The sequence below is a fragment of the Periplaneta americana genome, chromosome 6 (genome assembly GCF_040183065.1).
Source record: "Periplaneta americana isolate PAMFEO1 chromosome 6, P.americana_PAMFEO1_priV1, whole genome shotgun sequence".
In the NCBI taxonomy this organism is placed as follows: Eukaryota; Metazoa; Arthropoda; class Insecta; order Blattodea; family Blattidae; genus Periplaneta; species Periplaneta americana.
Genome location: NC_091122.1, coordinates 127,334,360 through 127,347,165, shown reverse-complemented (window position 1 = coordinate 127,347,165; position 12,806 = coordinate 127,334,360). Strand labels below are relative to the sequence as shown.

General features: G+C 31.9%; 2 protein-coding genes across 2 annotated transcripts in view; one reads left to right on the top strand and one right to left on the bottom strand.

Annotated features, from left to right (window-relative positions):
• The window catches only part of LOC138701719 (chymotrypsin-like protease CTRL-1), a 270,184-nt gene that overhangs the window by 210,717 nt on the left and 46,661 nt on the right, over positions 1-12,806 (top strand). The gene's annotated exons all lie outside the window — the stretch shown is intronic.
• LOC138701718 (testis-specific serine/threonine-protein kinase 3-like) overlaps positions 9,198-12,806 on the bottom strand; it is a 42,054-nt gene continuing 38,445 nt past the window's right edge. Inside the window, exon 7 of the mRNA XM_069828917.1 lies at positions 9,198-11,874. Coding sequence (XP_069685018.1) covers positions 11,755-11,874 — 120 coding nt within the window. The 3' untranslated portion in view covers positions 9,198-11,754. The remainder of the gene's footprint in view (positions 11,875-12,806) is intronic.

Genomic DNA, 12,806 nt, shown 5'->3' with positions numbered 1-12,806 from the left:
GAAGCAAAATGGATCACCGAAGAAGCAAGAAGAGACCCTTATATCGTTCTCAGAAAACCGAGACCAAAGACAGCGAACGAAATACCCATGGAAACGTGGGAAAATCACTTCCACTGCCTTCTAAACCAACAACAAAGAAATACAGCACAAGAAACGCACACCAGAGACATATCCAAAGAGCCCGTTTACTTTACTAAAGAAGAGATAAACTACGCCATAACATCAGCCAGGAGCAAGAAAGCAGCAGGTCCCAATGGCATCTATGCTGAACACCTAAAAGAGTCACTGTACCTAATGGAAGACTTATGGTACAACTTATACAACAAATGCATAAGCACAGGGAAAAACCCGGAAGCCTGGAGAACGTCAATAATAAAAATCTTACATAAAGGGAAAGGAGACACCAACAACCCAGACTCGTATCGCGGCATTGCACTCGAAAACGCTGCGTTCAAAATATTCTCAAAAATCTTAACAAACAAGATCATGACCACAGTGGACAGGCACATTCCAGAATGCCAATGCGGCTTCAGAAAGGGCAGAGGCACACTACAAGTGGCGAACTACCTCATAGAACAGGTCGAGGACGCCTTCAGATACGCTGGGAAGAAATATTTCGCAGTATTCATTGACTATAAGAAAGCATTCGACCTCATCAACAGAGAGATACCCCTTCTAGAAGACTCAAGCCAATTAGCAACAATTGTGGCAAGCATCCTGGACTGCAACTACGTTCAAGTATACGATGAGGTCACACTCTCAAAGAAAATAAGGCAAACAAATGGAGTATTGCAAGGGAACCCCATCAGCCCGGTGCTCTTCAATATCCTGACGGCTGACATCATAGATATCACCAAGGACAGGGCGACATCGATCATAATGTACGCTGATGACATGGTACTGGGATCGCCTAACAAAGAGGAACTGCAATGTACACTCAATAAACTCGAGAAATGGGCTGATGAAAACTGCCTGCAAATAAATCATCAAAAGACTAAGCAGATGACCTTCGGAAAGGGAGGAAAGCCCAACGAAACTGACAGATTAATGCTTCTCGGCAAGCCACTAGAAGTCGTATCGCAATTCTCCTACCTAGGCATTAGCGTACAAACAACCATAAAATCCTTCAGAATGCACATATAACAAAAAGTGTCAGCAGCAATTAGAGCAATATACAGCATCAACCACCTCCAGCAATTATCAGCAGAAACAGCAATGACGCTTTTCAAGACAGTCATAACCCCCATAGCAACATATGGAATGAACATAATTTGGGGAAAACTTACAAGCAGAGACATGGCACAAATAGAAACAGTGAAAGCACGCTTCATGAAAAGAGTGCTAGGAGTTGGAAAAACGGCACCATCGAGGAAGACGTATGCCCTAATGAGAGAGACTTTCTTCGTCGAAGACATTAGACGACGGCTACTACTACCGGGCACCAGCGCATATGAGACTACGCTCCAAGGACTGCAGGAGAAGAGGAAAGACATCCGCAGCGAATTCTACACAACAGAGGCCATGTGTACGAGAGAGTGGACACGACCCAACTACGAGATGAGGCACATCCTAACATGATACGCAATCCACGGTTTTCATCACAAGGTATGCAGCACCAAGAATTTCCATGAGCCGAACCAAGAATGCGTGTGCGTATTGTGCAAAAACCCATGTGAATGATACCACGTCGTAAAGTGTGTTGAAAGATGCTCATCGCTTAATAAGTTTTGTTCAGACTAATTAACTCACCTTATGCACATTTGTGCGCATTTGCTCTCATTCATTTCATTAATATTTTTTAATTTCAATTGTAATCTTATTCTTTCTATTTTAATTTAATTTTTATTTTTAAATTTTAAATTCGTATCTCCATTTTAATTTTTTTTGTTCAACTTCTAAGTGCAATTTTGATGTTAGTTTTAATTTTTAATTTCAATTTCATTCTTTAATTTTAATTCCAATTATATTTTTTAATTGTAATTTTACTTTTTGATTTTAATTAGACTTCAATTTTGATTTTTAATTTTAATTTCAGTTTTATTTTTTAATTTCAACTGCAATTGAAATTGTAATTCACATTTTAATTTTATTTTAATTTCAATTTTAATCTTATTTTTTAATATTTATCTCAATTTTAATTTTCATTTCATTTCAATATTAATTTTATTAGGACTCCTTTTACATGTTTCTATTTTAAATGTTAATTTCTTTTTTAACCTTAATTTATGTTTTAATTCCAATTTTATTTCTCAATTAGCTTTTTTATTTGATTTTTAATATCTATTCTAATTTAAATTACGTTTTTTTATTTTAATAATAGTTTTCATTATTTATATTTATTTTAATTTCAATTTTATTTTTTAATTTTATTTCTTAATTTCAATTATAATTTTTATTTTACTTTTATTATTTGATTTCAATTTTTAATATTAGTTTTAATTTTATTTCTTAATTCTAATTTTCATTTCATTTCTATTTTTTAAGTTTAATTCTAATTTTAATTTAGTTTATTTTAATCTTTTTTCTAATTTAATCCTTATTTTTCAATTTTAATTTTATTTTTATATTTTCGCTTTAATTTTTCAAATTCTAATTTAATTTTAATTTTAATTTGCTTGTTTTACTTTTAATTTCGATTTTAATTTTACCTTTCATTTTAATTCCATTTTATAACTATAGTTTTATATTTTAATATTAATTTTCAAATTTCATTTCATTTCTTAATTGTAATTTTATTTTTTAATTTCAACTTTAATTTTGAATTTTAATTCTATTTCTTAACTTTAAATTAAATTTACTTTTATTATTTAATTTCAATTTGAATTTCATTATATAATTTATTTTTTTTTAATTCTGGTTTTCAAATAATTATTTTAATTTAATTATTTTAATTACAATTTTACTTTTTAATTTTGATTTCAATTTTTATTTATGTTTTATTAATTTTTAATTTTAATTACATTTTTTAATCTTTAATTTTAATTTTATTTTTAATTTTAATTTTATTCTTTAATTTTTATTTAAATTTTGATTTAATATTTTTAATTATATTTTCTAATTTCAATTTCATTTTTTTTATATTCCTTTATTTAAATTTAATTTAATAATTTCATTTTTAATGTTAATTTCAATTTTGGTTGTAATTTTATTTCTAATTTTAATTTTGTTTTTTAATTTTACTTTTAATTTCAATTATATAAATTTTTATTACATACATATATTTTTTAATGTTCATTTTGCTAGGGCTCCTTTTACATGTTTCTAGTTTATATTTTAATTTTCTTTATAACTTTAATTTCAGTTTTAATTTTCATTTTAATTTCATTTCGTAATTTTTAATTTTAATTATATATATATATATATATATATATATATATATATTTTTTTTTTTAATTTTTATGTTAGTTTTTAATCTTAATATTAATTTTAATTTTATTTTTTAATTTCAATTTTTCTTTCACTTTTATTATTTAATTTCGATTTCCATTTTACTTTTTAATTTTAGTTTTATTTGCTAATTTTAACTTTAATTTCATGTATTCCATCAGCCTCGAGTTCCTTCATGATATCCTCATTTATTTTATTTACATATTTAATTAACCAAGTAATTTGTATGTGTTTTATGTGTTTAATCAATTAATTTACTCATGTAGTTCCAATGATTTATTTTTTATTTTACTTCATTTACATATATTTTATTTTATTTAAATTAATTAATATATTTATTTAATTCATTTATTTTATGTATTTATTGTATTTTTTTAAATTTATTAATTTAATTAACTTATTGATTGATTTATTTAATTTATTTATGTAATTAATTATTTTTATTTATCTATTTATTTATTTAATTTTTACTGATTTATTTACTTCATGTATTTAATTTATTCATTTAATTAATTTATATATTAATTTATTTATCTATTTAATTAATACATTTGTTTACTTATTTGTTTATTTACTCATTCATTCATTCACTCATTTATTTATTTATTGATTTTATTTAATTAATTTATTGATTGATTTATTTACTTAATTTATTTGTATAATTAATTAATTTTATTTATCTATTTTATTTAATTATATATTTATATTATTTATTTCATTTATTCAATTACTTGTTTTATTTATTTAATGTATTTAATTATTTATTTAATTAATTTATTTATATATTTGATTAATTCATTTATTTACTTATTTATTTATTAACTCATTCATTCAATCATTTATTTATTTGTTTTTTTTTTTAATTTTGTTGTGCTAAAACAGCATGTTCCATTGTGTACAAGTGTTTCAATACTACTTGCTATGTTTACGTTACATATATTATGTATGATTCACAGTTCATAGTTCATTGTCATTTAGCAGTACACTATTATTATTGAATTTCCAAGTTTATAGAACCCTATTTTACCCGAAGGTATATTAGAGCTGTAATTAAATCATACATATTATAGCCCTGTACAAACACTTACATAAAATATATACATAATTATGACATAAAATATACTAGCAGTACACTATTGCACTAGACACTCAACAGAATGATCAACTAGTCAATTATAAATCTTATGCTTAAGTACATTATAAGACAATGTTGTACAAGTGTTGCACTATTACATGCTAAGTTTACATTACCTGTATGTATAGTTCATAGTTCGTAGTTCATTTAGCAATACATGTTGCAATAGGTAGAGTCAAATTAAATTATACATTACAAATCCACAAATTAAAAATAAAAATTAATTTACTCTATACAATGGATGATTAACTAGTCAATTATAAAGCTTATGCTTAAATACATTATAAAACAATGTGGTACAAATGTTGCAATATTACATGCTACGTTTACATTACATACAGAGTGATTCAAGAAGATTGTGCATTACTCTAGGATGTGATTTCTGACATCATTCTGATGAAAGAAGTTCATATAAACATATGTCATATTTTTTAATTGAGTTACGCCCTCCTGAATGTTAAACATAAACGTAGATATTATGAAGGTTTAAGCATTTAAATTATTTACAACAATGGTACTGGGTGTATTATAAATTCATTAAAGAACATTCACATTATTACACGCCTGAAAAATCTGTATTAAGGTAAGCATTCACTACATCGTATCGCACTCATTGGACAAATCGGAAAAAGACAATCTTTTCTGTAATTGTTATGTAACCGCATTCACTACATCGTATTGCACGCATCGGCTCTCAGCAAATCCGTCCATGTTTCTCGGATGAGCAACTTTTCTGATGCGTGTGATCATGGCTTTCTTTAATAAATCAATTTTAATTGCTCAACTGTTACTATTATGTTGTGCCATGTTCAGTGTCGCGCCAAAATGGCAGACGGAAAACTTATTTCGATTGTAGAAAATTGCGAACAATTATATAATTTGAGGCGTTCCCATTACAGTAATCAAGTTGTTTCTTACATACATATTACGTAACCAATATCTCTTTCGTTTCTTCCTTTTCAATTACATGAAGCAATTACAAATTCTTATTTGCTAACACTCACAATTAACAGACCTAACGTCAAACTCCTCTGTTTTCAGCAATGTCAATATCGTACGACGTCATGTTTTAAACAGCTGATAGCGAATCCGATAAGGCGATGAGGTAGAGCCGTTACGGTGAACGCACTGCACTTAAAATATTAAAATATCTGTTACGTGCATACGAGGAGTGCGATACGATGTAGTGAATGCTTACTTTTAAAGCCAGTTTTCAATACCCCCACCTTCTGCAGCAATACACGTAGCCACCTGAGTGTGAACTGCACACACCCCATTCCATAACTTCCGTTGTTCACCACGAATATTCTCGCGTGTTCTCTCTCACACTGTACACAATATCTTTAAACCATCCCCACAAACAATAGTCTAATGGGGTCAAATCAGGAGATCTAGCTGGTGAAGGAAAAGGACCACCACGATTTATCCAATGTCCTGCGATCTCTCGTTTAAATTATTCACCACTTACCGTGAAAAGTGAGGGGGCATGCTATCATGCTGGAAATACATTAGTCCTCGTGTATGCAATGGCATTTCTTCCAATAATGGAGGTAATTCCTATCGCAAAAATTGCAAGTACCTTTGCCTTGTAAGACGACACTCGAAAATGTCTGAACTAATTAAATTATTGTTAATCAAACCACAATGCACATTGCAAATGAAGTGATGCTGGAAATTATGTATCACGATCTCGTGGGGGTTTTCCTCCGAACAAACATGTGAATTATGTATATTGAAAACTCCATTGTGGGTAAACTGGGCTTCGTTACAAAACAAAATGAACCAATGCAACTCAAGATCATTTATCCACGCACAAAGTTGCATTCGTCTATTATAGTCATGTGGCTGAAAAGATGTTGAACTCGCTGTAAAGGATAGAGGTACATTCCCTCATCAGTCAATGTTCTCCACGCCTTACTTTGAGAAACACCTAGTTGTCTGAATATGCTCCTGGTACTCGTGTGTGGGCTTCGTTGTAGCCTACCATATGAATAATATTTTCGCGATCTGCTTCATTCTCGACAACCGCTTCTTGATTTTTTCACTTCACCTATTGTTATTCTGTCAGTTGGGTGTGACCAATATCTTACTTCAAGCAGTCTGTCGTAATCTACAGGGCCTTCATTGCTTTCGAATTAATTTACATATTTAATTTATTTATTTATTTTATTTCTTTCATATATTAATTTATTTTATTTATTTCCTTTATTTATTTATTTTATATATTTATTTTATCTATTTCGTTTATTTTATTTATTTATTTATGTAATTAATTATTTTATATATTTATTTATCTATTTATTTCATTTATCGTTTTATTTATTTTATCTATTTATTTCATTTATCTATTTACTTATTTCACTTAATTTATTTAATTTACTTATTTTATTTATTTAATTTATTAATTTTATTTATTTTGTAGTTTGTTGTTATTGTTTAGTCAACTGTTCGAAGACAGGTCTGAACCCCACAAGTGTTACCAACATGGTACCACTGAAGCGGCAACTAGGCTAGGAGATAATGGGGTAAGGTGGCCAGTTCCATTCCCCCTCCATTGCATACATCACCGACTAACTACATATTACACTAGTCAGATTTTAGATGCATAAAAACAAATGTTCTTCCTCTGACACATACTGTCAAGTGAGATGTACTGCTTGATAACAGATGTACATAACAGCCAGAACCTCAATCGGAGGTATATTTAATGTACTTATTTAATTTAAGCAATTAATTCTATTTATTTGCTTTATTTAATGTATTAAGGAAATTAATTATGTAGTTAATCATAGTTATTCGATAATGTATTTTTAACTGAAAATAATATTGGTACTTTTATATCTTATTTGAATAATATAACTTAAGACAACTTATTAAATAGTGAAAGAGTAGTGGAATGGAGAAAAATTCTCTCCAGCACCAGGATTTGAACCCGGGTTTTCAACTCTATGTGCTGATGCTTTATCCACTAAGCCACACCGGATTCCCATCCCGGTGTCGGATCAAATCGTCTCAGTTTTAAGTTCCACCTCTTGGGTTCGTTTAGTAGTAGAATGACTTTAATCCACGACTTCTGTATAGTTTTTATTAGCAGCAGAATATTTGCTTAAGGGGTAAAACGACTTTAGTCTTAGACTTAAGTTGTTTTTCCTGTCAAGAAGAAGAAACTTACATAATATGTAATTTTAATCATACACTCAGCTGACAAATTGTTTTTTGTCTGTTGTCATTGGTAATTCTTTTCGAACTTATCTCACGTTTACCATTCCTTCCAGTGCATTCTTCAGTAGGCAGGTCTATTCAGCCAGTGACATAACCAATTCCCTTTCCACTTCTTGATCATTTTCAGCATCATTCTTTCTCCACACTTTCCAACACAGTGGTTTATCCCCAATCAATGAAACCAAAATTAAAAATATTCGTAAAATGCTTAAGTACATTCGTGATGAAGAAGACGTGCATACATTTTACGAAAACATTATAGCATGGGAGACAACAAAGAATTGAAAGATGAAACTAAGCTGTGGTCTCGTTATAATGCTCCTAAAAGTTGTCTGTGCTCTTGTGATTAACAAATTGTTCAAAATAATGTTGTTCAACAAGGTTATTTTATGAATTTGCTATAAATACATTTAGTTAAACATGTTTATGTGTCGGTAACCTAATAATTATGATGCAGGATTGAAGTTAATTTGCAGAACAACTTAAGTCCTGAAGATAATTACATTTTTTACGACCTGAAGAAGAAGACAAAAGTATGAATTTTTATAATAAAACTATTTCTCTTACATATAAAAAATTATATTGTAACAATATATGATTCAGCGAGGCTAAAAACAGTTTTCTCAAAATTACTTTTAGGGACTTAAGTCGTTTTGCAAATTCACCATTCATTTATATATTAATCTAATATTTAATTTAACAAAATAAATAAAATTTTCAGTATAAATCTTTAACAGCTCTAGGAAAGTTTAGGGTGGTTAAATGCTTATATAAATAATGCTAAAGAATATAAATGTTATACATTAACCCTAGTATAATTGAGGACCGGTTTTGCAAAACTTGCTAACTGCAAAATTTGCAAAATTGAGATTTTGATGGAATCATTAACATAAGGCAGGCCTCTACGTGATGTTCAAAGCGTCTTAGTAATATTGGTTTATTCATCTTCATTGTAGTGTGTCAAAGTGTGATCGTTTTTTCAAAACTTGCTTTCTGCTATAAGTGAGAGATACAGCAAAATTTGCTTACTACAGTGTTTTGTCTCTCCTGTAAAATTTAGTTCTTTCAGTTAGCAAGTTTTGCAAAAACGGTCCTCAATTGCAACATGATTACTACTTACAATATAAACAATAAAATATCAATTTGGCCAAAAGAAACTTTCAAATATAACAATAAAATACACGAAAACCGAGTAATAGAAGAATATAACAATAAACTCTGTAAACATATTAGAGTGTAGGCTTTCACGGCCAGCGTCAATAGGAGAAAAGTTTTCCGGGCTATGAGGCCGTGGTCTGTTGGTTGTGTGACCAAACGTTTCGTTCACTGCTGCGGTGAACATCTTCAGTGGTGTAGATTGCTGGTGCAACTGGTTCTAATCGGCACGTGCAGTAGAACCAGCTGCACCAGCAATCTACACCACTGAAGATGTTCACCGCAGCAGTGAACGAAACGTTTGGTCACACAACCAACAGACCATGGCCTCATAGCCTGGAAAACTTTTCTCCTATCTGTAAACATAGTCGTCTGCCAGTAACATGAGACAGCAGCTTGTGCTTGCTACTATCGGTAAACCAGACTATTGAGTCAATGTCCATTCCCTTGTGTATCACTAGAGCCAGAGGGGAGCTTCTCAGCTCCAAAGCTGTCTTTCACCCTGTTCCCCTTCCTTGAGAGATAAAAACTCATTAATCAATACTCTCCGCGCATGCTGATTAAAGGAAAAAGTTCGAGTAAGCAGATGTCAAAAAGAACAATAATTGATCATGATCACAATGATATAATTGGTAGCTCTCAAAAATGACCCTGGCTCAATAGGCAACAGAAACTAAAAGTCGCGGAACACATAGAAAGAAACAGAAATGCTGTGACATAAATATAATATCGCCATAAGTAACTAAATACGGATGAAATAACAGTCTTTTTAGTGGTGTGAACAAATGGGAATGCTAAAACGACTTTCTAATTTCCATAGTACAGTTCCATAGCCAAACTTACAGTACAGTGAAACCTCTCATTTACGGAGGGGACATCAAAAGGACGTAACAATCTGCCCGCATCTAGGAGGTATTCTTTATTGGGAGGAAGGCTCTCCAATCTAACAGCAAATTTATAATATGCATTATGTATGCTTTCACGCTTTAAATGAAATGTATTACTGTAGTTTAATTCTAAATACAGTATACTGTACTACAGTAAATTCTTTGCAACTTTGAGCTACAATGGATAAGACCAAAAAAGGAAAATACAGTACTGTGCCTTGCAATTTTATTCTAGGTCTACAGTTATGTAGTATTGTAATTTACAGTTTTCAACTTAACCTTTACGTTCAGGTGCCATGTCTCTCGAAACAGAACAACTGATCGAAGTGAACAGAATAATCCTATTAACCCTATCATGTGTCGAATACAATTTGACGCTCGCAGAAACCTTGGACCCATCAGACAAGTTAAATTTTATGATTTTGTTTATCCACCCACTTCCAGCTAACAAGGGATAGCCGGCTGGGCTAGTGGTAGCCTACGAGACCTTATTGTCTTCTTTCATGCTAAGGAATTTCTGTTCAGTTCTCAAAACTAAATTTTCCATTTTTGTAACACATTAGATCTTGAAATCCAAGTTCTGTCTGGAGTCAGGAAGTAAAGCAAGCTTTAGGACTGTGAAACAGCTGTCCGTGTCCGTGTCTGAGAATGTCCGTAAACGAGAGTTAAATTTATCATTATTTCTATATTATTTCAGTTGGGACATAAAAATCTGTCCGTATATGAGGAGTGTCTGTATCTTGAGGTTTTACTGTATTTGATTATGCATAACATTGTACTGGGTGGGGCATAGGAACCAAGTGTTTTTAAAATAATCATAAAACAGTTAGTTTTTGTTTTCAACACATTTTATTTGTAGAACAACGTTTGTCAGAACATACCATTTCAATTATGAGCAGAAAATTACATCTGGCATGTGATGTCCGTCTGTGTTGACGCATTGTTGAAGGTGCTGACGAAAAGTCACCTCTTTTCTGTCCAGGGAATCTCTGTTGATTTGGGTGATGTGTTGACGTACTGTGTCCTTTAATTCATCTAATATTCGGGGCTTATCCTCGTAAACACGTGCCTTTAGGTACTCACATAGAAAAAAATCACGTGGACAGGTCAGGGGACCGAGGGAGCCATGGAACATCACCAAATCTCGAAATGAGACGATTGGAAAACAGGAGGCAAAGAACTGCCATTGACGCTCTGGAGATATGCGCCGTGGCCCCATCTTGCTGAAACCACCTATCTGGTATGGGTGTAAATGTAAATTGCCATGCAAAATCCGTCTTACCGTACGATTGCTGATTCCAAAAGCAGCTGAATGTCTTCAAGCAGAGCGGCCTGGGCTGCGCAGTATCGCTTATCTGACTGAAAATTTTCTTGAGTACCCACTCTGTGTTGGGAGCCGGGTGATTTATTCTTCAGTATTGCGCCTATTTTTTTTAAGATTCTTTAACCCAGCATAAGATTGTGTCACGCACGGGAACAGAATCATTGCGATTAATATTGAATCTGTAGCAAAACTCACGCCGTATCGAGGTCACCGACTCTCCATTTCTAACAAAACAATCATACGCAAACATACGTCCACTGCTCCATGATGCCGACTGCAGGTGAAATGCTATGAGCCGAGGAATGGAATGTCACATGCCGCACATCTCTCCCTTTCATAATGAGCGAGTACAAGTCATTTAAAAAACACTTGGTTCCCATGCCCCACCCTGTATATAGGCCTAGTATTTTTTTTGGAAGTACAGTGAGTTAGTAAAATATGACCATGGTGTTACACGCATGCTACTGTAAATACAACAGGGGCTAAGACTTTGAAAATGCCATGCTCTGTCTCTTGACACTGGGTATATTAAAGCAAGAAGTAACAGAAGTTACACTTCATTAACGCCATATCAATGTTCATTCATGACAAGTACATACTGTATATTCACAAAAATATGGTTAACATACATAATCTGACTCATTTCACTTCTTTTCCTGCTTTGGTTTGTTCCAACTTCCTGCAATTGCTTCAGAAATTATAGGTGTGATCCAAGAATGTGCTTCCTTGATCATCACTGTGTCGGTTTGTGACGTCTTTACATCCTGTGTAACAATCAAGAACAGAAAGGAACAATAAATAACAGAAATTGAAGTCAGTGACTCATATGGCTATCAATGGTCCACCACAATTTAAATAATATGAAATACAATAACAAATATATGGAATCTTCATCTTATGATGTTTGGTGACGTATACACGTCCATTGATGTGATATATTAATGAATTTAAATACTATTATAGTCACAATCATGCCATGGTATGAAAGAAAAATTTCACAACCTCGAGCGGGAATCGAACCTGCGACTTCCTGTGTCGCAGGTTCGATTCCCGCTCGAGGTTGTGAAATTTTTCTTTCATACCATGGCATGATTGTGACTATAATAGTATTTAAATTCATAAATATATGGGCTATTCCATATGAAATCGATCAGTAAAACACCTCGCATTTTTTTTATACTCTAATTTTTTCCTTACTTATACAAGGTGCTGAGGAGAGTGCATTTGCAAAAATATACTATCGAAAGTCAAACGGTTTTCGTATTGTTGAGCGATAAATTTACTGTATTTTAGAAAAACAAGCCTCTTTCAGCGTTCAGAACTCTGGAACCATTTACTGCAGAACAATGAACGAGAGCTCATTTTGAAGCTGACATTTGGTAGGTTATGATAAGTAATCCTTATTTTTATTGTATACAGAGAGACAGATAATCTGATTTTACTTAGTTTTAGGCTTTTTGCCCATTTGTAAAAATGTAAAAAAATATTGAGAAAAAACCTTGCATTATTAAGAGAGATTCGGCATTGTTTGCTTAGTGTCACGGCAATAAGTTTCGAGGGTATTAAATAAATTATTTTCACACGCCTAGACTTGAAAGGCGCAACACAGCACAGACTGGCTGAGAGATTAAAGATAAGCGAGCGCTGGGCGTCATTTTACTCCTATGTTTATGAAAACCTGTGACAAAGCTAGTCC